General features: G+C 38.6%; 1 protein-coding gene across 10 annotated transcripts in view; it reads left to right on the forward strand.

Moving 5' to 3' along the window:
• Window positions 1-27,959, forward strand: part of cacna1ba (calcium channel, voltage-dependent, N type, alpha 1B subunit, a) — a 160,375-nt gene that overhangs the window by 60,603 nt on the left and 71,813 nt on the right. For all 10 annotated transcript variants that reach the window (XM_073861032.1, XM_073861035.1, XM_073861033.1 and 7 more), the window contains exons 8-13: window positions 17,058-17,173; window positions 21,216-21,299; window positions 21,383-21,466; window positions 24,274-24,492; window positions 27,511-27,623; window positions 27,787-27,899. In XM_073861032.1, the coding sequence (XP_073717133.1) occupies window positions 17,058-17,173; window positions 21,216-21,299; window positions 21,383-21,466; window positions 24,274-24,492; window positions 27,511-27,623; window positions 27,787-27,899 (729 nt within the window). The remainder of the gene's footprint in view (window positions 1-17,057; window positions 17,174-21,215; window positions 21,300-21,382; window positions 21,467-24,273; window positions 24,493-27,510; window positions 27,624-27,786; window positions 27,900-27,959) is intronic.

The raw sequence follows: 27,959 nt of genomic DNA on the forward strand, positions 1-27,959 counted from the left end.
TCTGAAGCGTAGAGTGGAAAAAAGTCCCCGTGTGACTGCTGAGGAACTGAGAAAAGATTTGTCAGATGTGGGTACTGAAGTTTCTGCTCAGACAATACGGCGCACCCTGCGTACTGAAGGCCTCCATGCCAGAACTCCCAGGCGCACCCCCTTGCTGTCTCCAAAGAATAAGAAGAGTCGACTGCAGTATGCCAAAAGTCATGTGGACAAACCACAGAAGTTTTGGGATAGTGTTCTGTGGACTGATGAAACAAAATTAGAACTGTTTGGGCCCATGGATCAACGCTATGTTTTGAGGAGGAAAAACAAGGCCTATGAAGAAAAGAACACCTTGCCTACTGTGAAGCATGGTGGGGGGTCAATCATGCTTTGGGGCTGTTTTGCTTCTGCAGGTACAGGGAAACTTCAGCGTGTGCAAGGTACCATGAATTCTCTTCAGTACCAGGAGATATTGGATGACAATGTGTTGCAGTCCGTCACAAACCTGAGGCTTGGGAGACGTTGGACCTTTCAACAGGACAAGGATCCCAAGCATACCTCCAAATCCACTAGAGCATGGTTGCAGAAAAAAGGCTGGAACATTTTGAAGTGGCCATCGCAGTCACCAGACTTAAATCCGATTGAGAACCTCTGGTGGGACTTAAAGAAAGCAGTTGCAGTGCGCAAGCCTAAGAATGTGACTGAACTGGAGGCTTTTGCCCATGATGAATGGGCGAAGATACCCGTAGATCGCTGCAAGACACTCGTGTCAAGCTATGCTTCACGTTTAAAAGCTGTTTTAACTGTAAAAGGATGTTGTACTAAGTACTAAGATTGAATGTCACTTGGGGGTTGAATAAAACTGATAATGATGTGAGCACAGAAAAGACATTTGTGGTTATTTCATTATAAATGTTATGTTATATTTGTCTGACCTACACATGCCTCTTTGATGTAATTGTAAGCAGGATGACTGAATGATCAAAATCAATGTCAAACCGGCCAAAACAATCAATTTCAGTTGGGGTTGAATAATTTTGAACACAACTGTAAATCCCTTATTTTAAAGAATTGAACCAACTTCATGTTGCCATGACACGCGCGTCCTCACTATGGCACGCCCAGCATTGTTTATGCGTCTCATTTATCATTTCCTGCTTCAATCTAGTTTGAGACATTTCTTGTTGTGAATGTTGATATGCATGTAAATCTCTTGTTTTAAAGAGCTGAACCATATCTTTTGTTGTGATGACGCGCGCGTCCTTACGATAAGACGCCCATTATGGCATTGTTTCGGCTTCTTGTTCACATAGAGGTAGTGGTGCACGATATATCGGCCGCCGATATAATATCGGCCGATATGGTCATTTTTTTACACATCGGCATCGGTCCGATGTCAAAATAGGGCCGATGTGAACAGGCCGATAATCATTCATGTGTATTTGACGTGTGTGTAGGAGACGTGTGGGGGCGAGTACGTTTGTTTTTGCACAAGGGCATAAGTTACACATGTGCTGAAGCAGGTTCTGTCGTTTGCCTGGTCGTTCTTCAAAGTGTCTGAAGAAGATCCTCGCTATGCTGTGTGACAGGGGTGTCCAATACGTCGATCGCGATCGCAAAGGCAATGCCGGTAGATTGCACATAAATTAACTGTGTATCCTTATGCTGCTCAATGCCTCCAAGAGTAATTGTGACACACGTAACTTAAGTCTTGAGTTGCTGTGCCTTTCTTCTCAAATGTGTTTTTATAAATCTTATGCCTGCCCGCCAGAGCATGTGAGCGGTGCGGTAATATTTCCATCAGAGCGCAGAGCGAATTTCCGAAATTTCCGCTCTGCTCGCTCAATACCCTCAGCACCGCTCGCTCATCCCAGAATGCCCTTTGGTAATTTGCTAGTTCGAGAATCTGTAAAAATGGGTAGCAATAAGTTATGGAGTTCAAATATTGTTTTAATGAAGTCGCCAGCATTACATAGAAATGAATGAAATGAAACTAAGATGACAGAATAACTGTAGTGACGTCTGCATCTAGATGCAGTTTTAAAGATTAAAATTAGGCTACTTTAATCTAACTGATCAACACAAATACAAAGCGCCATAATAGGCTAACTGATTGCTTACCAGCATTAAAACCACTTAAAATAAGAATCTTTATAGTTCTCCGCTCCGTGGATGAGAAAGCTTCAGCCAAAAACGCATTTAATATTAACTGACTAAACACTGGACTCTTCCCTGGACATTTAGATATTATTTTTTTTCATCAACAGCATGCGTGGGACATTATAAACATTGATGATAATCTGCCGACTCGACTGATTCAGCACGTCCTCTATTTTACAGAGAGTTCGCTTAATTAACGGCTTTTCATTCGGTCCGTGTGAGCTAAACATTTTTGTGCTATAATTTGCTCTCGCGGCTATATTTCAAAATATTTTTGACCAAGTAACACTCGGGATAAAATGTAAGTTGTTTTAGATAGCATTTAAGCTTCTGAAATGATGACAAATCAGTCTGAGTAAAATGATATATCCAGATGAATTTAGCCAAAATAATGATTTATTCGTTTTCATACTATATAGATACACGTTAATTTATCTACCAATATACTATTGAAAATGCCATAAATAAATACTCATGGCCTTCTGTATTGCATTCGTTTTGTACATTTACAGGTTCATAAATACTATCTAATTTTAATTTCTTTAAGACAGAGCTGTGTTCTGTATGTACTGATGCACTGTAAATTTGCACTTTAAAAACCTTCTTGTTAAGAAATTGTTCTTCAATTTATTTTAGTTTTTTCAAATACTATATTTATATAACAGAATAGTTTGTTAATCTTTCTCATAAGGGGAACGAATTATTATAATATTTCGTGATTACTTATTACATTTATTATTACTTAAAATTAGTAAAACATGTGAATGTCGTGGAAACAATTTGTTAATTTTAATTATATCCGGAGCTCCGTATCAGTTAAACTATAATAGCCAACACACAACTGTACATAACTGCGATTTATCAGCTAATACTTTAATTAAATGCAATTATCCAAGAAAACAATTAGGCTTACTAAAAAAAATTATATCGGAGCGGGATCTGAGCGGGAAAATTAGGCTTACTAAAAAAAATTATATCGGAGCGGGATCTGAGCGGGAATTGGTTTATTTGCGAGCGTGAGCGGAAAGTTAACGGAGCGCTTGCTTGGGCGGTGAGCGACTGAGTGGAGCGCTTTAACAGTAGAACGGAATATTTAGCGGAGCGTCACACCGCTCTGCTTCACTCACATGCTCTGGTGGACAGCCCTTAATCCAATGTAGAGATATATGCAGTATAGTCCACGCATTTAAAGTGTTTTTAGCATGTAGAACTTGTCGGCTAAAAGTCTGGACACCACTGTCTTAGAGTAATTGTGAAACACAAAGTCTTTTTGAATTGCTGTGCTTTTCTTCTCAAATGTGTTTTTATAAATCTTATGCCTGCCCGCTGCAGTGTAAACTTCCGAAATTTACCAGGATGCAATCGCATTCTTTCCTTCATGCAGCTGATGCACGCGCCCGGTGTGTGTACGCGCGCCCGAGCGAACGAGGGAGGAAGAGAGAGAGAGAGAGAGAGAGAGAGAGAGAGAGAGAGAGAGAGCTGCAGCATTGTGCTGATTTATATGCTTCTGATACTATTGTCATTTTCTTTCTAGTTTGTTTTACTAAACCGTGTCTCTGCTATTTTATACAGTACTCGACATGAACTCCAGGATTTTTTTCAACTTCTCAAAAAAATAGAGTAATGGTGACAGCCCTAAATCTAATGTAGAAATATATGTAGTATAGTCCACGCATTTAAAGTGTTTTTTTAGCATGTAGATCTTGTCGGCTTTATCATTTTAAAAGTAGATCACAACACAAAAAAGTCCGGACACCCCTGCTGCTGTGAGCAATGAGAGTGAGGGCCGGGTGATACGAGGGGGAGTTCGGGACAAATTGTTCAACACAACCAATTTGATCACCCACTTAAAAAATAAGCATCCCGAAGCTTACAAAGAATAAGCTTACATATCAATCAGCTAATTGATGACATTTTGCACATGGGTAAAGGTGCCCAATCAGTCATTTCTGGGAATAAATTACAAAAGTATTTTTTTTTTTGGAAAATAGCTCTTTATTTGATTATCATTAAAATGTGTTTTTATACAGAGATATCGGCATCGGCAAATATCGGTATCGGCCATAACAGACAAGGGTCATATCGGTTATCGGCATCGGCCAAAATTTTCACATCGGTGCATCACTACATAGAGGGTTTCCTGTGTATCTTACTAAGTCCTTTTTCCGACACCGAGTGTTTGCTTTCACACAAAAGCTTATCTGGGAATTTTATGGGTATTTTTTGGGACCAAATGGGGTTGAGTAAATGGGGTTTAACTTGATAAGGATCACTGTGCCGTACACAGCAAACCCCCTACCTTGCTCGTGAGCCTGCATAAACTGTATAAATTGTAACTTTGAAGCATTAAATCTTCAAAATATACGGTCATGCGTAGGGGTGGCACGGTTCATGAAAAAAATCCGAACCGTTCGGTTCGCTTGTCTCGGTTCGGAGCGCGTGTGTGCCGTACGGTTCAACGGTTCATGGCATGCGCAATGTAACCTCATGCCCTGTATGTGACCCCAGATAGTGTGTTTCCCTTTCGCGAATAGCGCGAAAGAATAGGTGACTGCTGTGGAGAGTGAGTGCTGCCGGTCATGTTACGTGTAGAAATGGCAAGAGGGAGAGAAATGGAAGTCTGCCCGGAGTTGGAGGATGCCCCAGCGTCGTATAAGTTTGGTGTGTGGAAACATTTTTTATTTCATGTTACCTATGATGATACAGATATATAGAACTGGCTATGGGTTGAATGTGTTCAAAACAGCCACACGCGACGACAGCCTTCTCTCCGCCCATTTATCTAATCTGAGGTAATGAACACGTCTTTTCGTATTCAGCGCTATTTTTAGCCTTTCATTGATAAAACGAAAGAGGCTGATTTCCGCGTAGTTTCATTTTGCTACCGCGTGAAAGTTGCGCGATCTTATTTCATAAACTGCCCCTTAAAGTAATCAGGACAGAAGTAGTCAAAAGTGGACAAAAGAGACGGATTTAAATATTACAGGTGTAAACGTTATGTTTCTCTCTCGTCCACATATACTCTCTGCAGTAAAAAAGCAGACTCTCAGTGATAAATCTTAGACCTACACTGAAGTTGGGAATTTGATAAATGCAAGTTATCTTTGTGTGGTAAAAAGGCACATAAGTTCATGTAGATGGCAATACACATTCTCTTTTTTGCCAAATAAATGAAAAGCATGTTGAAATCATCAATGTCTTCCCTCTTGCTGTATCAAAATCTCACCTGGCTTTCCTCAGGGATGTTCCCAATAATGTGCTTAAAGTCAAATTCAGTTTGTGCATGATTACATGATATAACTTTTTTAATACTGTATCCTAAATATTTAATACATTAATAAGATAATACATTTCTGGAGTGTTAAAAATTAAAAGAAAAAATAACAACAAGAACCGTACTGAACCGAGAACCGTGACCATAGAACCGTGATACGAACCGAACCGAGGGTTTTGTGAACCGTGCCAGCCCTAGTCATGCGGCACATCATTCGAAAGCTTAGACTCTCAGGATTCCATTAAGGATTCCACACACAAAGCATATGATTTATAGCAGTCCTAAAATTGTAATCTAGTTGGTAGTTACCTGAACCAGGTGGTGCCGATTTAGGTTATTTACTTGCCTTCAAAATCGTCCCTTTATCCTCTTCGGTGAAATTGTCCAAAACAAATTGTTCATAAATCCCCAAAAGTCAAAGGAAATGGAATATCCAAGCCTTTTAATCTAAAACGATTTGTTTGCCTCACAATCTTGACGTTTTGGACCAAATAACGATATAAATACTGTAAACAATTAGTTCACTACCGGACATTCGTTCGACTCTCACTTTTCATTCATGATTTATAATGAAATTTTCGGGTGTCATGTTTATAATGCAACGTCTGAGGAACAAATATGCCCCCTTGTTTCATAAGAGGCTACCATGACTTGCCTTGAGATTGTATTGTATATTATATCTAACGCGTATCAACTATTACACTGAAATAACATTATTGTGTAAAATAACGTAAACTGTGTTAGGTAGTTTACTGGTCCTTGAATTCTTGCCAAACCTCTCACACAGTTGTGATCCATGCTCATCATCTACCTAGTCTTTAGCGAAACATTTAATTTTCGACAAGGTATATGTTTCAGAGATCAGTTTAGCCACTAGCCAGACCAATAAATAAATCTGGACCGGAAATTCAGTTCAGTTCAGGAGCGTAATCGTGACACTGCGCGTGCATCCGATGATATATAGCAGTGAACCACTTTTAGTGCTATTTAGTATAGCCTGCTAAATGGTCACAAAGCCACTTTTTTCTTAATTCCCCACATCTCCACTTTCTTTCTTTCTTTCTGTATACAATTGTCTTACGTTCTCTTTGCCCTTCAAGTGAATTTGTCATTCTTAGTCTCACAGTGTGAAATTTATTCATTCAAAGCTGCTTTTAGCTTTAAAGGCAGAGGAGGCCCTCAAAGTCGCACAGTTCCTGGGATGATATGAAGTTTATTTCAGTTACTAGTGCCAAAAATTGTTTGTGCATTGCAGCACATTAAAAGAAATGTGTGCCTTTGTGTTTAAACGATAATAGAACATTTGCACAGTTTTGCATTACAGAGCGGCTCGGCCAATCAAATGGGACATCTTGCATCCATCTACAGTATCGATGTATCTGTGCTTAAGGTAATCCAGTACTGTGCAACCCCCAAATTTCCTACTAAAGTGAAATATTTAAATCCAAAGGCTGCAAAGAGCGATGTGAGCTCAGAAGCTCCTAATTAGGTTAAAATAAAATGTTGCATAACCAAGATACAGACTTCTCCTGCTGCCTCCTTCGCCTTGGGTTGTGCTTAGGCGGGAAGGTAGTAAAAAATGAAGCGTAAGGTTTGTGAAAAATTCTGCACATTTCCAGAAGGCTTTGCCGTGGTTACGTAATGTTGCATTCTCATCTGCAGTCTTAAGGAGAGACCATCCATCTGAGTCACTTAGAAGTGAATGAATCAGTGTTTATGAAACATATGTAATTCATAACACTTCACACATTTCTGAATAAATATTGCTATGTTGTTGTCATCCCTGGATTCACTGGGTACTGTGGCAGTGGATGTTTTGTGTTAGGATGTCTGTGTACAAGGTTTTAGATGGTCAGTTTGTCTGGGTTGAGTGAAAGGTCATTTTGAGACCTCATGGAGAGATAGAAGGAAAGTTGTAGGGCCAGGATTCGAGGAGTGGTGGGTGGCGTGTGCTCAGTGTGCCGTCTGCCAGCATGGATCCAGAAAGCAAACTGCAGGAGTTGTACACAAACCTCTTCAGTGAATCACTTGTAGAGTTTAGTTGTGTAACAGACTGTTTTGTAACCTGCTCTGGAAGTATAGATTTAAATAAGGTTTTTCACTTAAAGTGAGACAGCACCTGTGTTTCTCTACCAAACAAACCCATGCTGATAGATGCTGGATCACAGGCTGTTTCTGTGCATCTGCCTCTGTGTGTTCTGCTTATCTGTGTGTGCGAATGTGTGCAAACTAGTCAATATTTCTGTCTGGAGTTCTTTTATGAGCGGGAGATTTTGTTTTCATACTATGATTAAAATACAATTGGAGTCGGATTAAACGTCAATGATACGTGTATTTGCGGTTTAGTGTGCGTGTTAGAGGGAGACAGAGAGAGGTTGCAGCAGAGATGGTGTTCCCTGTCATCTGTCACGCACTTAGATACACACAAATACACAATCACACTGCCACTGCAATGCAGGAGAGGAGACTGAAAAGAGGAGAATAAGGAGAGAGGAGTGGAGACTAAAGAAAGGAGACTGAAGGGTGAGGACAGAAAAAAGGGAAGAGGAGATAGATGAGAGTACACTGAGGGGAGAGGTGGGGAGACTGAAGAAAAGGAGAAGAGACTGAAGGGAGAGCAGGCGGCGGCTTGTATGCATGGGCAGATTAACCAAAATGTTAATCCATTCAAAAATATAGAACTCTATGGGGCGGTTTCCTGGACAGGGTTTAGATTAATATGACATTTATATGCAGCGCGACCAAGTGTATTTTGCTAGTTTCGACCCCGCGCAATTATAATTTTCATGTTTAATGGCATGTTGTTTAAATAGCAAATGCATTTGCGCCCATGTTTGCGCGGCGTTCAGGTCTGAAAACGAGGTGTGTTCAGGCGCATTGTTGGCGCGTTGCTATTTTGAGGCAACTAAAATAGACTACGCCATTGACCAACAAAAACCTGGTCTAAAGTTTAAAGTCAATGGCGGAATATGTTTTTTTATTATTTAAAGAGCGCGTTAGAAATATGCGCTATATAAACGGGACGACAACGCAGGTTTGCTTACATATAAATGCTCAGCAGCACAACAACGCTTTTCAAATATAAAAAGATTAATGGATTGAAATGTAAAAGACTATTATTTAGTCTCTTGGACATAAATGAGGACCGATTATGAGACGTTACGAGCTGTTTCACCTGTAGCCTGGTAAATAAATGCTTTGCTTTAAACAAATGCATCTATTTTTAAATGTTTTTTAAATGCTATCTTACGGATTTATTGTACATGACTCTGTACCTGTGGATATGGTGAGATGAGAAACATTTTAAGTAATGTTTTGTAAAAAAAATCTAATTATTTTATGAAATTACATAATTATGTAGGACAGGGCTATTCAATTGGCGGCCCGCGGGCCAAACCCGGCCCCCCAGGTAATTTGATCCGGCCCTTTATGTAGTCTGTAAAAAAGACATCTCTAGAATAAATTTAGTAAGTTAGAGAACGGGCCGTACAGTTACGAGTTGATGCGCGTGCGTCTGTTTCATACAGCATGAGCTGCAGAGCGCGAGTCACGTGACTGGTGCGAGCAGCTGTGTCACGTGTTTATATTCGCGCTTTGGTCTCACCCGCTCGCGCCCGCGTCTCAAGATGCAATAGCTGACAGTGGTGAGTTAAGAGACCGGTCTCTATGGCTGTTTTAACTTTATTTGTTGTATTTCCAGCTTAAAAACACTGCCTTTTCCGACAATTGTTGTCTGATATGTCAGCTCAATGACTTGCTTATCCACAATGACATTTACGTTAGATGTCTTAATAAAGGAAACTCGTTGAAACGATTTTGTGAACTAGACAAAAAGTTTCTCCAAAATTCAAAGCAGACTAAATGCTCAAATATTATGCGAGTCATCGTTCTCACACAAGAATGCAATTAAAACGAGTTAATCGCCCATCGCTCACAGCCCAGCACCTGCACCACTGTATGTGCATCGCGCTGACAAACATACAACTGATTTTACTGCTCTTGCGAAATCTAAAAACATATTCTGTCTTATTAGAAGCTAGCCTAATGTTTGCCAGTTATTAAGATGGCGGTTGTAGTGTAAATATGGCTACTGTAATAATTAGCTTTGACAAAAAACAGCATAAAACAATTATGTTCCATATTATAAACTGTTTTGTTATGTGTACTTAAGTGAGTAAATAAGTTAAATTCTCAATGAGTGTGATATGGATCTTATTTACCTATTTAAATGTAAAATAAAGCTTACATGGGCATTTTACAATGCACTTATGTTGTTATGCAAAATTTAAAATATTTATTAATAACATATGAACATGTCTGGATGTAGAAAATCCTACTTAGACATCTAACAATGCACTTATGTTGTTGAATGCAGTCTGAAAATACATGTTTGTAGAAAAAGCCTATTGTACAATGCACTGATTTTGTTTTTATGTAGTTTCAGAATATAACATTAGTATGTTTAAATGTAGGAAAATGTATATCTCCGTTACATCACTGTTATTTCTCCGGCCCCTCATTTGTGATGCTTTTCATGAACTGGCCCCCACGAAAAACTAATTGAATAGCCCTGATGTAGGATATCAATACATTTACAGCAATTAAAAGCCTGCCTATTTTTAAAAGCCTATTTTTACTTCTATGACTGAAAGAAAACGGCTTTTAAAAGTTTTAATCCCCAAAATTAAAATTTTTTAATAAAAATGAAAACAACACATTTTGTAACATTATTCTTAAACTGGGGGTTTTCTTCCTCCGCTTAGTATTTCAGTTTACAAAGGCCGTCATCTAAATAGGGATTAGACATAGCGCCAGCGCAACAGGCTTTTAAAGGGGATGAGAGGTAAGACTCTCATTGGTATATCACACGTTACGCCCAAAACATACCCATTACCCATTACTAGAATGGGTACAACCCTTTTCGACCGTGCGGTCGGTGCACAAACCATTTTTCCCGTTGCTAAATTAGCAAAAGTGGCATCGGACACACCCATTTAGACCGTGCGCAGTGCGCTTTAGACAATGCGCTTAGATCGTTAAAATAGGGCCCCTGGAGTCACATTAGCTACAAAAGTGAGTGACACCGTGCGACACGCACTCACTTGATGTGCGTTCCTTGGCTAGTATCTAAAAGCGGTATCAAAAGTCACTTCAGAGGTATTGTTAAGTTACAAGAACGATGTTTTTGGTTTTAAAAGTATTTATTTCTCGATAAAAGTAACAAAATATATGAGATAAAATGCCATACTTATCAGATATATACAGAAATACGCATTTTACGCCATCTTGAATTATTTTCTTCGACTCAAGCCCTTTCTTTTACTGTCTATACTCGAGCCACTGACCTACATCATGCTGCCTCTTAACTCTGATGGCAGTCGCTTTGTCGCATCGCTCAGCATTTGCATAAAATAACCTTCTTGTCTATTTTGGCCCCACCTTGCTCGGGGCAGAGGCAAGCTTGTCGCTAGCAAACGGTCACTCCCATTGAAAATGAATGGTAGCCTGTCGCTCTGTCTCCTGTAGCTAATGTGACTGAGGGGTTAGAGCGATTTTGCTTGCTATGCTTTTCAATGAATTATGGTAAAATGCCGCTACATCCAAAAGCCAGAGGGCGCTCTCATGCAGAATCTCAATATGCATTGCAGAAGAAGTACCATTACACAGGCAGCTCCAGGAAATGTATAAGCGTATTTATATTGCCGTTCTTCAAACATTTTCAGGTATTTTCATGATAATAAAGAATATTTATAATGGTTATGTTTGACGAGTGTTGCTTTTTCAAATGCATGTTACAAACTAACAGTGATTTTATATTGATAAGGACTTCCTTATAGTACATGAAAGAGCCGTGCATAATATCACCTTTGCGATTCAGAATTTATATCAGACAGGTATAAGTGTATATCAGTCTGTGGGACAGCTTTATTACGGCTGGTTGTTTAGGTTGTGAGCACCGTGAGTGGTACAAATCAACCAGATTGTAACAGTGTAGAGTAACAGAATTCGTTTGAAAGATTGTTAGTTAATGAGAAAATGGACATCAAACAATTTTGCCTTGACAAGCCAGATATTAAAATTGTGCAACAGTTAAACGACCAATGGTAAGCTGTTTAGTAGGGTCGTGGGATGACATAAAGCTTTGGCCTTATGTCATTCTGGTTGTAATAAACGAAATAACATGTTTTATTTTCCATGCTTACTTTTTTATTTTTCAAACATTCATCTGGAAATGTTTAAACCAAAAGTTATCAACATTAGAACGCGCCTGTCAGGCTGAATTACGGGAGGACACCAGACCTGTGCTCAATGTTCTGCATGCGTTCAGTCATTTAAATGTAAAACTTATACCCCTAGCAGTTAGTCACATAAACTACTATAAGATGCAGAATTTGCCCCACTTAAATTTATAGTCAGGAGCCGCTACTGAGGAGATGACAGAAAAGTGGGAAACTGAGATTGCCGAGTATGAACTGAGGGGAGAGGTGGGGAGACTGAAGAGAGGAGACTTAGGCCATGTTTACATTAGAGCATTTGCGCTTTAAAACGGCATTTTAAAATGAAAACGATCCTCGTTTATACTGGCATTTTAAAAAGAATCTTCATCCACACTATACACCACCATAAACGCATGAAACATGACCAATCACGTAACTGGGCATGCGCATATAAGTGTAAAATAACTTATTACTCTAATAATAGCTTACCTTTGCACGTTTACGCAGCCTAGGGGTGTGCGATATTGACAAAAATTCATACATGGGTCCTTTGCTGGCAACTATAACAGACACTATTTTTGAACCTATAAAAATGTGTTTGGGAAAGTCTTATACTGTTCTATTTTCCCCCTATTTCCCCTTCATATTGGCCTTTACAACGCCTATATTGCGTTTAAAATTACAGTCTATCTTTCGTAAGCTAACTAAATTTAAACAAAACATAAACACTAATACTGTTCTAGCTCCCCCTACAACATATTAATATGATTAATAGGTTAATTTTGATTTTATAACTAAACAGAAAGGTCTTTATGATTTAAAAAGAAAGCATTCTAAACAGTAGCGAACTTGAAGCAAAAATAAATTTCAGCAAATGCAAACTTCAATCAAACATAGTAAGAGGTGAAGTATTGCTTTAGCCTACCAGAAATGCTTATTGCATTAATTTTTAAAAGTGTGCGAGGTCCGTGCACGTCCTCCGCTAACAACACACAAATAGCTAAAAGCCAAGCGCCTAAATGAGCATTATATTAATGACGTTGAGTTTATTGTTTTTATTAATTTATATTCACAAAACTTATCAACAAAACATCGATTAAAATTAAGAGACCAATTATCTGAAACGAAATTAATTTTAAAGTAGCAAACAAAACTTACATTAAACTGGAAAATAATGTCTGACCCATTACAATTCTCCCTTCATATTGGCCTTTGCAACGCCTATATGGCGTATAAAATTACAGTCTATCTTTCGTAAGCTAACTAAATTTAAACAAAACATAAACACATTAAACCCAACAATACTCAAACATTAATATAAAACAGACATTATCTATAAGGATACATGTTAAAACAATCCGATATAGCATTTATAATAGCTGGTTGGTAGATGTTTACTATTTTAGGCAAAACCTCCGTTGCAAACCAACATTTACATCAATAAAATAATTTTTACTTTGAAAATGATGCTGTCACGTTAATATCAGCTGTTCGTCTACATAAGACTCCGTCTATGTTCATTTACACTCAGAGCAACGTCTGAGTTCTCAAACTAAAACAGGGTCTTCAGCGTTTGCGAACGAATCTGTTTATGGGGGTCGAAAACGGTGATGTAGTGTAGATGAAAGGCGTAAACGTAGCAAAAGTAACGCGTTTTAAAGCATAAACGCATTAATGTAAACATAGCCTTAAGGGAGAGGAAGGGTGACTGAAGAGTGGATACTGAAGAAAGATCATAAAGGGAGAGGAAGGGACACAAAAAAGAGGAGACTCGAGGGAGAGGAGGACAGACTGAAGGACAGGGACTGAAGAAACAAGACTAAAGGGAGTTGAGTGGAGACGTAAGGGAGAAAATGGGAAAATGAAAACAGGAAAACTGAAAGGAGAAGACTGAAGGGACTGAACAGTTTAGAGGAGTGGAGACTGAAGTGAAAGCAGACTGAATTGAGCGATGTCTGAATGAAGAGAAGATTGAATGAAGATTCCCTTGATTAAATCTCTTTATGATTTGAACAACTGTCAATTCTGAAGAAAGGATGGAAGATTGAATTGTATTTTTTACTTTCAGGCCAGCATAAGCAAAGAAGTACAAAACCTTACATGTGCCTGTTTGAACACAATGTTCAGATTGAAAGAACCTCAACTTCTTTCTAGCACTGTTTTCATATGCTGTTACCTTTTAAGGTCGTTTTCTTTTAGTTATGGAAGTAAAATTATCAGGCTTTTAATTACTGTAAATGGATAGCCTACTACATGATGAGTGTAATCTCAAAAAATTATTATTTACAAACATGCAAGAAAAGGTTTGTACTCTAAAAATACTTATAACAAACAAAAGATAAAGAATAGAGGGTATGCACGTGACGTCACATTCGGCGAAAGTGACTGCGGTTACGTCCACTGAGTGGCAAATGACAGAGTGGCAGCATTTGTGTACAGTGTGAAATCAGCGAAAACATGGGGAAAATGCGTCTAAATGGGAAAAACTGTTGTGCAATAGACTGTACTTACAAATTTAACAAGAATTCGGAGCTATCGTTTTACAGACTGCTGAAAAACACAGAAAAGAGAAGTAAATGGATCGTCCATGCCAACGTCCACTGACCACAGGTGGGTTGACAAGTTGCTAGGGTCACTATCAAGTCCAACTAAATTAGATTTTTGCTGATAATTCTCAATTATAATGAACTTTTTCGCGGCCGCCGCTAGAACAGCCAGCCATTTTGCTAAATGTTTTGCAACTCAACAGGGCAAATGGTCACGTGGAAAAGTGACGTCAACGCATACCCTCTATTTACAAACGTGTGGAGAGCCGTTTCAGCACTCGGACAGTGCCGTGAGTTGTTTTTAAAAGCATCAGGTACAAATTCATCATATACAATAAATCCGTGTGGTAGCATTTAAAAAAAAATTAAAAATAGATTTTAAAATTTAAAAAATAAATTTGAAACATTTAATCACTTACCAGGCTAGAGGTGAAGCAGCTCATAATCATTATAACTCAATAATAATCTTTTACATTTAACTTCTTTAATTTTTCACATTTAAAAACGTGTGCTGCTGCGCATCCATGTGTGTGATGAGTAAACACGTGTTGTCGTACTATTTATAGGCGCATATTAACGCATATTATACAACAGTTCTTTCTGGTTCTCGAATCTGATTGGCTAAGAGGCGTGCAATATTCTACTGATAACGGCACAGTAACCGCTTCACCTTTCGTATCATTCCGCCACCTAGTGAATGGAGGTCCTCTAAACAGGCTCATCTCTGAATGGAAAGACTGCCCACACATACGGACACACACAAACGCGCTGTTTTGAATCACTTTCCGTGTGTCTCATTAGTTCACTAGCTCGTGAATCAGTGTGTGAATTCCAATCGGAAGTTATTATTAACTTAATGGGAGTAATGTCTTGTCACATCGTGTGGACGATTAACACTTGGAAAGAGGACTGTAAACTATTTTTTTCTGGAGCAATATCTCTTATCAGAACGCGAAAACACCGTGGAACTGCAGGTAAGCACCGCAGCTTTTAAATGTGGACATTGATCCTTTATTTTATCGTGACGTGACTATAAAAACATGTTATGAGATATCGCCACTGATATATTTATAAGCAGCATGCAAAAACATCTCTCTGACACTTATAAAAAAACGTTTTATATAGTACTACTGACAAGAACAAAGTTTAATAATAATCGAGTGCTCGTATCGCGTTAAGAGTAAATGGGAACGCAATAGTAACATTATACAAGTATAGTTTTATTCACTTTTACCTCGCGCCAAAACAATAACAACACAAAAGACAAGTAATAGTTTGATCATGACACCAAATACTGCTGATTTGATCTCATTTTTGACCATCAAAAACTAACAAGGCCGACATGAGAGCCAGGGAATCCCTGTCAGAGATGTAGCCCAGAGAGGGCGGTGGTCAGCGGGGCGAGTGAACACTGACGTCCGCTCATGCTTTGGTTCTCATACGTACCGAATCTCACTAAGCAAACGTTCAAACAGGCGCTATCTTTACTAATCGACTGCAGATTTAAATATAATACATATACATTCTCGACTGAACTAATCTTAAAACTACACTTTGTGACCAAGAAACGGTAATATAAAAAAACGGCTTTTCCGTCCATTGAGTTGTTATGAGATTCAAAGCAGCCGAAAGTGTTACCTGTCATTCTGGCCGCCCTCAAATCCGTGGCGAAAGAAGTAGTTCTTAAACAAAGAGGCTTTTAAAATAACTCCGTTGTTGTTTTCTAGTTTTCTTTTTCAAACGTGTGCCGTCGAACTGTTGTATAAAAGCAATATCGCTCTCGGAGACTACTCCTACTCGAGCGATATTGCTTAATTAACTAACGCACTCATTAAATAACAAAAAGACGAAATGAATAAACATCACAAAGAGAAACGCAACTGAAAGACAGTTACTTTTCTCTTTGTGATTTTTATTCATTTCGTCTTTGATCACATTCTCAAGGTGTTTTTTCAGTACCTCCTGATTTTCCTTCCTATTTAAACACACCTTTCTGCACACTTGACACTTCTTAAAGAGTGATGACGGTGGTCCATCATCACACTCTCCTCTAATTACCACGATAACAGATGGCAGGTTGTGAGGGGGCACAAACCATGCAATTTCCCCCCAAATGCAGCTCCATAATCATGGTGCAGAGATCTGTAATGCTTATGAAAACTCGTATTCAAATATGCTCCTGTAAAGCTCAGCGGTAGAGCAGTGCGTTAGAAGTGCAAAAAGGTCATTGGTTTTAACCCAGGGAGCACACATACTGGTAAAAATGTATACTTTGAAAAGCACTTTAAGTCACTTTGGATAAAAGCGCCTGCCAAAAGCAGAAATGTAATGTAAATTTAAAATGCATAAAAAATACCACTTTCAAATTACCGTAGGCTACATATCCCATCAGCGTACCATTAACAGATGTCATAGCATGGAGTCAAAGACAGAGTGAGAAATGAAGAAGAAAGATGATAGATAGGCAGATGAGAGATAAAAAGTGTCCAGCCCTATGGATGAATTGCTTGGAATGATACCCTGACTTCTCTTGGGTATGTTAACCCACCATTTTGCATTGGTCAACTTAAATGTTTTGTGTTCCTAGATGTGACAGGACATATGTGTAGACTTTCAGCTGTTGTTTACTGATTCCAAAAGCATTGATTTTTCTGCAGCTATTGCAGACGTGCATGTCACCTTCTCCTTTTAAGGTTTCTTCTCTTTCCTTTACTAATTTTTGTTCTTCAGTAATACACCCGGTGTTTTTTTTTTGTAATCTGCGCCTGGTACTATATTACCAGAAGCAAACACACTCATGTACACTTCATCCAGCAGAGCAAGGCTCCTGTGAAGCCTCTGTGCAGCACAGTGTTTATGGTTATTTGTGTGTGCCTGCAGGGAGTTTGCAAAGGAGCGAGAGCGTGTGGAGAAAAGGCAGGAGTTCCTGAAGCTGCGCAGACAACAACAGATTGAAAGAGAGCTGACTGGGTACCTGGAGTGGATCTGCAAGGCAGGTCAGTCTCGAAATATATGCACCAACACAAATAAAAATGCACACATTTTCCACAACATCAAACATTAAGGTGCCCCCGTGACCCTTTTTTTGACCTTTAGTGGTTGTACATCACAGTCACCAGAAGGCCCGAGTCAGTTGCTGTCCTTTGCAATTTCCTCTCATAAGTGTTTATTCCGCTCTTTTCCCGGATCTCTGCTCGGCCGCTGTGGGATCTGATGTATCAGTCTGTTGCTCAGCACTTCCTATCACCAGCAGCTCCATGGCAACCAAATAGCCTTCCACAGTCTCCACCAGCTGGTTCATTCCCTTATTCTTCCCATGACTGCCTGTAACAGCTCTTTCATTACCCTCTGCGCTGAAACTCACACAATGGAAGTGATGGAGCTTACAGTAGCTGTCTTGCGGCCAGTTTAGTCCGGTTCTTCTTCGTACTGCATTTCTAAGCACGTTCATTTACAATCATAATACAGTAATAAGATTCGTTACAAATTGTAGTCCTTTTATTTGAAAAACGTCTGACAATAACATTAGAGGCGGTTAACAATATTTCCGGTCTCTTAATGGGCTTGCTCACTGGCTGCTTAATTCTCACAGAGAAAATTGCAGCCCTCAAGAAATGCAATCTCAGGCATCATTACTTGACTAAACATGCAGAGCGGCATGTTAGGTGTAAAGATGAGATGAGAACGTCAATCCATCAGTAACTGTATAACTGCACCAATTACTGCGGTATATTTATGTTACTGTTCAGCTGGCCCCATGATGAACAATGCCACCAGGATAGTAGCCAACTAGAGACCTAGAGACTTCTAAGGGGCCATTTTACATGTCGCATGGAAAATGCTAGGCGTGCCGCTTTTTTGACCTCCTTTCTAAAGCGCTCGGGCAGTTGCGCTCCTTAGGTGTCTGTCATTGGACTGCAATTATGAGTCTTTCATCCAGTTTTCTGCTGAGGTTTTAAAGTAAAGGAAAAGGTGAGGAAGCTGATTGGTTGGTTCCTGTCACATGACCTGCGATGCACTTGTGGCATTCTGAAAAGTTTATTTTTTTAAGTTATGTTTTTGGGGTGTTTTTTGCCTCTATTAGATACATAGTATGGTAGGAGAGGACAGGAAAGTATAGGGTGGAGAGAGGGGTATGGTGTTGGCAAAGGACCTCGAGCCGGGATTCAATCTCGGGTCGCCGAAAGTGCCTCTGCAACCATTTGTCAGAGCACTTGCCCACTACACCATCGGCTCCGACTGGCATTCTGAAAAGTTGAGATGCGGACGTGCCTGGTAAAAATGAGCGCATCGCAACCGTGTCGCTTCCTATATGAGCATGCATACCGCATGCCTAAATTTTAAATAACCAACTTGAGAGCGAAAAGACACGATATGTGAACAGCCCCTAATTCAACATAAAAAAATATGCAAAACACTTTAAATACATCCTATTTCTAGTAAAGACAAATATAACTTAAAGGGGACAGAGAATGAAAAACCATTTTTACCTTGTCTTTGTTGAATAATGGTAGTCTACCCACATTCACAAACATAAAAAAAGTGCTAAACATGCTAAACATCTCAGTCTCATAGAAATTCCTCTTTTAGAAATGTCAGCCAGAAAACAGCCCAATCTGAAAAACTGATGCTTATGACATCACAGGCATCTAACTGCCCCTCCACTTTAAAATAATTGGCTACATTTTTTGAGTGGCAGCAAAGTCAGCCAATCAGTAATGAGATTGCAAGTTAAGCCAGTAGGGGGAGCCAAATAGGTGCAAAACCACTTGTTTAAGATCCCCCACCCTTATAGAGCTATCTGAGAGAGGTTTTTAGGAAGTTTCTAAGGCATTACAGACCCAAACAAAAATTTTTTTGTCAACATGTCACATCACAGAACAAGGATAAATACTCCGTTCAATCATTCTATGTCACCTTTACCTTTTTTCCATTATCAGTTCCTTTTAAATTGGTTTATAAATGTCCTGATCCTCCAATAGGGGTTAATTGGCTCTGTCATGTCATGTGTCATCCTCATTTGTCCCTAATGTGGTTCCCTAATGTCCACCATGGCTGTACTGGGGGTGTTAAATTCGTTTAGAGAGGTGATTTTCCAGACTGCTTCGTGGTGGCCCAGCTTTAATGTTTTAAGAGGTATGCAGTCCTGTCTGAGATAACTGCTTGCAGGTGCACATACTTTCCTCCTGCACTCGCTCCAAATTGTTAAATCCTCCCTGCATTGTGTAAAACAATACCATTGTGTGAGTACATCAGATGTTTGCTGCTCATCCCGCCTCCTGCTGGATGCTCATAAGATATGTTTGTGGGTCAGTGACAAAATTGGTTTGGCAAAATGAGAAATTCAAAAATCTTTATTAAAAACTTGTTTTAAAAACATGCATCAGGTTTATTTCAATGTTCACAGTGTATTCATGTTCATTTTATGCAATAAAAAAGTACATTTGCAACATTGTTATGAAAGTTAAGACTGAATGGACCTGAAAATGGTGCCAAATTGCGCCAAAGAATGAGAAATATTAAATATTTTATCCACCTTGAGGCAGGTAAGCGTAATCATCAAAAAAATGAATTATTTAAAAATATTACATTTTATTAGTTATTTCTAAATGTAAATTTTAATGCGTTTTTGTAATATTTGTCCTGTTTTCTAAATAATCTTTGACAAAAATTAAAAAATTGATGTAAAAATCATATTACACTAAACTAGATGATTATATTTTATTCCACAGTTTTTATGAATAGGCTATATTTATATTTTCATTTAAAAAATACTAATTACACCAATTGACACAAACCGGTTACACCACATTGACATTTTTGCAATTATCCCCCAAAAATGCTTTCAAAATGAAATAAAACCAGATATTTTAGACTTGGTCCTCAAAAAAGAGAATGTATGCTAGTAATCTGCAAATTTTATTTTGAAATTTTAACCCTTTTTGTAATTGAACCATACGAACACATTTTATTTTATTCCACATTTTTAATGAATATATTTATATTTTCATTTAAAAAATACTAGTTACACCAATTGACAGAAACCGGTTACACCACATTGACATTTTTGCAATTACCCGCCAAATATTCTTTCAAAATGAAATAAAACCAGAAATTTTAGACTTGGTCCTCAAAAAAAAGAATTTATGCGAGTAATCTCCACATTTTATTGTAATTTAACCATGCGAACACAAAATAATTAACATCACGTCATTGACCCTCGTAACTCGTCCCCCATTATACAGATGAATGATTTCTTAGATTATGTGTGTAAAAATGTATGTAAAAAAATGTATGTAAAAATCACATTACACTAAACTAGATGATTATATTTTATTCCACACTTTTTTATGAATATATTTATATTTTCATTTAAATAAATACTAGTTACACCAATTGACACAGACCGGTTACACCACATTAACATTTTTGCAATGATCTCCCAAATATTCTTTTAAAATGAAATAAAACCAGAATTTTAGACTTGGTCCTCAAAAAAGAGAATGTATGCAAGTAATCTGCAAATTTATTTTGAAATTTTAACCCTTTTACATTTAATTGAACCATATGGACACAAATTAATTAACGTCACGTCATTGACCCTTGTAACTCGTCCCCCATTATAGACATGAATGATTTCTTAGATTATGCGTGGTGTTGAGGTGTACAATTAAATTTTGGCATAAAATTTTATATTTTAACTTTGTGGACAATTGCAACTGATAAAAAAACAAATCCCATACACTTGCATTGAAGAATGTTTTAATCATTTTGGAGGGGACTTTTTAGATTTGAGTTGGTACACCTTCTAGCGACATCCTAGCAACCATTCAGAACCAATTGGTGTATCTTGGCTAATGCACAACAACATCCTGGTTACACCATTAGTGCCACACATATTTTCATAGAAACCTAGTTCCTAATAACTTAATTTTGGGAAAAATAAGTAATTTCAAGCGGTGAAAGATGCTGAAATGATGCAGAATAATCTGTTGACTGAAGAGTATGCGTGAGTAGTAATATTCAATCTCATCTCAGAGGAAGTAATGCTTGCTGAGGAGGATAAAAATGCAGAGGAGAATGATGATAGTGCCTGGTACAAGAGGAAATGCAACAACCCAGGTAAACAATGAGAAATGAAAAGTTATTAATAAGAAATATTACTGCTGTTAATTGTTTGTTTACTTTCTTACCCACACGTTTAGTATTAAAGAGAGCAAAAAAGAGCAAAAATGACCTTATCAGCGCAGAGGAGTGTGAAGACCATTTCACAGACATCTCATCAGTCGGTAAGTCAGTGTACTGTTTTCATGCACTTCAATGTCACCGATCATTTCTCTATTTGTGACAATGTTTGATGAATGGTTTGAGTAGCTTAAATTACCAGCGATGAGATATGGATTGTTCTTATTGGTTCTTTCAAAGATGACCTTTGGGTGTGAATCATGAGTGATGTCTTTTAGTGTCTTCATTGTTCCCCACTTTATGCTGCACACTCGAGATGTGTCTGCAACCTAAGTCTTAAATCTTGACTTAACAGACAGCATTATGGCATGAAGGTGATTCTGAGGAAAGCAGTGAAAGTCCAGCTTTTTGATTTAGGTTCATCTCTTTTCAGTTATACTTTTTGGAAATACACGCACTGGACTGTGGGATATCAGGCAGCAAACGATACAGTTCATCCGTGCTGACATGAAGGACCCATTTCATAAAGGGATCTTTTGACGCTTTTCCATTGCATAGTACCCCACGGTTTGGTTTGGGTCAGGTCGGGTCATCTTACTTTTGGGGGCTTTTCCACTGGGTGCAGTATGTAGTACCGATACTTTTTTTAGTACCACCTCGGCTGGTATTCCAAATGACCCGAGCTGATACCAAAACGTGACGCAAGAACACTGTTGATCACTGATTGGTCTGAGAGAATCGTCACTACCAGCGTCATCACTATAATGTAAAATATTAGCTTTACCTTCAAGCTAGCTTGCGCTGTCTCGAGTAAACCATGTCATCTGTGCTTTGCTGTATGTTACCAAACTCTCTTTTAGCGAAGAAAAACATCCACAGGTTGAGAATCAGGCACACCATAACATTTTCTTTCCAGACTTGCAGTTTGTGGCGGCACATTTGCGACGTGCACGTCCGGATATATGCTGAAATGCATCTTTAATGAGGCTCAGCGGAGCGGGTCGGCTGACGCCACGGATGTTTGTACAGAAACTGTCATGTGAGACAGAGGTAGTGATAAACGTGATGTGCAAACATCTATTTGTGGTGGTCAATTTTAATTTTGTGGCGGACTGAGAAATAAATGAATGTTTGGGAATGTACAACGACGCTCTCACTTGTATGATGTCACAGCAGTAGACAGCGCTCCGAAGTGTTACTAAACTCGATGGAAAAGCTAACCAAGCCAAAGTGAGGTGAGCTGACCCGACCTGCCCAAACCAAACCGTGGGGTACTATGCAATGGAAAAGCGCCATTAGTTAATGGACAGGGTGTTAAACGAACATTTGACACAGAGACGTGCACATAGGCCTGACACCGTGTCTAAAGTTGATATTTCATCCAAAAACCTAAATTCTGTCATCATTTAGTCATTCTCATGTTGTTACAAACCTGTACAAATTTCTTTGTTTTGATGAACACAAAGAAAAACATTTTGAGGAATATTTGAAACCAAACCCATTATGATCCCCATTCACTTCCATAGTATTCTTTTTTCCTACTATGGAAGTCAATAGGGCTCATGAACGGTTTTCAAACGTTGCTCAAAATATCTTCATTTGTGGTCATCCGAAAAAAAATTATACAGGTTTGTAACAACACTAGAGTGAGTAAATGACAGAATTGAATTTTTGGGTGAACTGTCCCTTTAAGATTCTAGCGACAAGCAGTTTGTCTGTCCACACCAGACGTGATGCAACTATTAGATGCAACAATCAATCAGCCAATCAGAACACAGCATGTAGGTGACACACTTGCATAATAAATTCATAAATACATAATAAAATACATAATAATTAGATAATAAAATCTAACCAAATGAATCAATTTAAAGCTAGTTAGTCAGTGCATTCTTTGTTAAGAAATACAGCTGTTTGATATTATAGAGTTCATCGTTTGAACAGTTTTTGTTTTCTATAATTAATTTGATAAATTTTGGCTATTAATATTCATGTTGAACAGAATTTTCATTAAATGAGATCTTATTATGGGCGGAGCTGTCAACCGTGACGTCACAGAAGCATTTCAAAAATAGATTTCACTAACGCTTGTCGCGTATTGCTGTCGTGTACTCTCCAATGTGTGTATTCATGCATGTTGATATGAGTTTTATTCATAAAAACAGAGAAAGAAATAAGGTCTAATAGTAGAAGGGGGGATTAAGTGAGTAGATAGATGACATACTGTAGCTTGAGCCTGCTGGTGTATGAGCCTTCACCCAAGTCAAATTTCCATATTAAAATAGCCACCAGAATGAATATTCATCTCTCCAAGGCGAGGAACAAGAAACTAATGGAAGGATTTGTCACTGCTTTTTTTAAAGCAGTAACTTGACATTTATGTTTAATGTGAGGTACTGAAATTTCTGCGTGGTTTAGTGGATGAGGGTTAGAGCCACAGAGCCAAAAGGTAAAACAATTACCCTACCCAAATGTGCACTTTTTCCTCTATATTAGGCAATAAACTTGAAGTGGGCTGGTACTTACGGATATGAAGTACTTGAATTTTTGTGTTTTGCAGTTCACAGTACAAGGAATAATTCATGCGCATTGACAGCTCTCATAAACCGCCAGCTCTCATAAACCGACTGTCTCTGCTAACAGTCTGCCATGTCGCTCTCCCGAGACAAAGACTGTTAGTGTCGCAAACTAATGTTGTGCATTCGTCATTGGTGTATACTTAACCTTAATTTTGCCATGAATTGTCTATGCATATAAAAAGACCTTCTAATTTACATATTAAACGACTAATCATGCTTGATCGTGATATTTAGTGGCAGGTAATAGATTGTGTAGAAAAACAACATCTCTCCTTTCACTCCTCTTCTCTCCATCATCTGCTCTCCTCTTGTGTCTTGTTCTCTCTCTGTAGCTCCCCAGGGTTCTCCATTCACCCGTACAAGCGTGAAGAGCAGCAAGAACGAGAGCTCGTCGTATTTTCGCAGAAAAGAGAAGAGGTTTCGCTTCTTCATTCGTCGTATGGTGAAGGCCCAGAGCTTTTACTGGACCGTACTCTGTATAGTGGGATTGAACACACTGTGTGTGGCTATAGTCCACTATGACCAGCCCGAATGGCTCACATATGCTCTGTGTAAGTGAACTGCATGTTTAAAACACCATTATAGCTCTCTGGAGGATGACAGGTTTATGTGATCTATATTTGTATGTGGCTTATGTGCATTAGGATTGATTTAAAAGTAAAATCGGAACAAATGTCAATCAAAAAGCCAAAGTTTACAGGGCATTTTCAGCATAAGTGCTCTTAAGTACAGTATTTATTGCATCATTTATTATATTGGTTATTATAAGATTTAAATAGAACTGAGCATGTTGTTGTGACTATGCGTTGAGGGAGTGGAGTGACGTTAATGTTAAACATTAATGTTAATGTTAAACATTAATGTTAATGTTCTTCTTTAAAATTAGCATTCCTGTATAACAATTGTTTACAGTAATTTCCGAAGCAATATGCTATGTTTGCACTTCTACTGTATACCCTGAACAAGTTATTAAGTTCCAAATATTGGATATAGCAAGATGTGGCACTGCTATTACTGTACTATAAATAGGAAAAATTCAAAGGTCAATATAAATTCTCGCTTTCCAATTAAAATAACCAATCATTAATCGATAAAGACTGAGGATTCTCTGGGGGAGGGGCTCTATACAGAGTCATGTACCTTGCGGAGTACCTGAAACAATGTCAAAAACTTTTTTTAGTGCAATTTGAGGGTATGGTACCATTAACATCAGGTTTAATTGTTTTGTCAGAAATATGTGGTTTAAAGATGCTCTAAGCGTTTTAGACCATAAAAAATTTTTTGTTACATACAGCAAACATCTCCTCACTATCTGCTTGCTGCCTGTCCGCTGATCAAACTGTAAAAAAAGGCGATCTCTGCAGACAACACAAACTGCAATAAAAACAAAGTGGCCAAACCTAACCAACACAAAACATAACAAAGTGTTCCAGCCAATAAACGACAAGAAGGATTTGGGGGTTGGGCGCGTTCATGAGTTAGCTACGCTCCGTTTGTTTGAAAACAGTTCAAACATCAACAAAAAGTGACGTCGCACAGATTCGCTTAGAGCGCCTTTAATTGTGATTTTAGCATGCGATTTTACAGATATCTGTCTTTTCCCATTCACTTAGATAAGACTTTAGTTTTACACGACTGAGTTATCTGCCCACATACCTTGCAAAGATGGCAGCCAAGTGGCACGGTTTCATTAAAGGGGCAATGTGGGACTTTTAGTGGCGTCTAGTGGTAAGACAGTGAATTGCAACCAACGGCTCCGTCCACAGCTCACCCCCTTCCTTTCGAAACGCATAGAGAAACTACGGTAGCTGCCACAGGACAAACACGTCATCGTCTGAGACAATGTAATAATAAAACACGCTCTATAGAACAGTTTGTCCGTTTAGGGATACAGGGTTTCCCCGCAGCACTTTGCAGTTCGGGCGGCCCGCCTAAGCTGGGAAACCCTACCGCCTTAACTAGGTCGTCCAAAAAAAATTAAATTTGCTGCAAACAAGTGCATCTCGGAGAATAGCGCGGACGCGCTTCACACCGCGAGCGGCACGCGCGCCACACGGCCAAATGAGAGAAAGAAGTGGTCCGTCACAATCTGGAGGATAGCTAGTAGCCAGTTGATAAAACATCTCGGAAAATAGCGAGGACGCATTTCACACCGCGAGCGTGCACGCGCCACACGGTTGAAATGGTTTGTCAACTGTCTGGAGGATAGCCAGTTGATAAAACACGTGTCCGTGAGAACTGTATGTGGACTTATGTTTTGGGGTTATTTAAGCCTGTTATTGTATTAGTCTATAGTCCTTGCAAATTTAAAGTTAGTTAGCAGGTGATTTTTGTTGTTTGAGCAACCTGCTAGCTAGGTTGCACGTGCCTGTTGATTAGATACAATTGTTCAGCGCTGTTGTTCACGTTATTTATGTGCATTATTTACATGCCACAGTAGTTACACTAATTTAAGATAATGTAATTAATAGTGGGAAATTTTTATCTATCTATCATCGTTCGCCTGATGTTCTACAACATCTGCTTCAGTTTGTGTTTATTAACCCTTTAGTTTCACTTCATCACGCAGCAATTTTTGTTAGAGGTATCTGTTAAAAACATTTAATTCATTAATAATCTAGTATGTGTTAATTTTCTGTCATAGTTTCTTTAAAATTAAGTTTTATTTGAGTGTTTTGAATAAAAATATTTTCATTTTCATCATGACGCGTACTCCCCGCCCCTTTATATACCACGCCCCGGGCCACAAAACCACCCGCCCAGCCCTACCACCTTAACTAACAAATTTTCTGCGGGAAACCCTGGGGTACTGTAGAAATATGCTGGCGCGAAATGGCGACTTCTGTGTAAGGGGACACGCATTCTATCTAGATAAAACGGCTTATTCAAGGTTATTAAACCAATACAGTTAATTATGTAAGGTCTTTATACACCACTGATAATATAGTTATGTATATTATATTGCATTTCTGTCAAGAGATCCTTTTAAAAGTCCCACATTGCATTTTTAACATAACAGCATCATAGTCATAGTTAGCAAACTGTATTTAAGGTCACTTTATCCCTTCATGGAGATCATAATTTTTCTGATCTTACACTCAGTTTTGTTTGGTCGACATGTTTGTGATCAACACCCAAATGGGGGCGATCCATCTCTACTAAAATCCCAACTCCCTTATGGGCCTCTCATATATCTCTATTTACCATCCAACTGGACTGATTATTTAGTTAATTTAGTGACGTTTAGATGATTCAAAACCACATAAAGTACAATTAGCTCCCACAGGAACTCTTAGGGGTTTAGTACCTTACTTAAAAGCGCAATGTGTTGGAGTTTATGGATTGTCCCTTGTAGGGTTTAAATGTACAACCTTTTGGTTACCTGCCCGGATCTTTAAAGACTAGACTCCATCATTCCCACTCAGCCGTGTAAATCCACTGCAACGACTAGGATGATAGATAAACTCCATTAACAGCATGGTTAAGTGGTCTTACAGTATGTTTGTACTGCATATACTGTACAATTTGACTTGCACTGTCCATTGACAAATTATTTTTCTTTTGTACAGATTTGGCGGAGTTTGTGTTTCTCGGTCTGTTTCTAATAGAGATGAGTCTAAAGATGTATGGCCTCGGGCCCAGGACCTACTTTCACTCCTCATTTAACTGCTTTGACTTTGGGGTGAGTAACATTTCATCAGATACAAATGATGCGCAGGACCAAGTAAATGTTCCATTAGCAGTTAATGCCACGGGTTCTGCTTTTCTTTCAGGAGAATAAAAAAATTAACTGCTGGTGAAACAGCAAAGCATTCTTGACGAATGATTATTATGTTTTTTGGCAGGTGATTGTGGGAAGCATTTTCGAGGTAATCTGGGCAGCAGTAAAACCAGGAGCTTCTTTTGGCATCAGCGTGTTGCGAGCGTTACGTTTGTTGAGGATATTCAAGGTTACCAAGTAAGTTCTCCTTCATATCTGTGGTGCCTTTCAGATCGTGTTCTTACATTCATTATAGTA

Source organism: Misgurnus anguillicaudatus, chromosome 22, assembly GCF_027580225.2.
Source record: "Misgurnus anguillicaudatus chromosome 22, ASM2758022v2, whole genome shotgun sequence".
Taxonomy (NCBI): domain Eukaryota; kingdom Metazoa; phylum Chordata; class Actinopteri; order Cypriniformes; family Cobitidae; genus Misgurnus; species Misgurnus anguillicaudatus.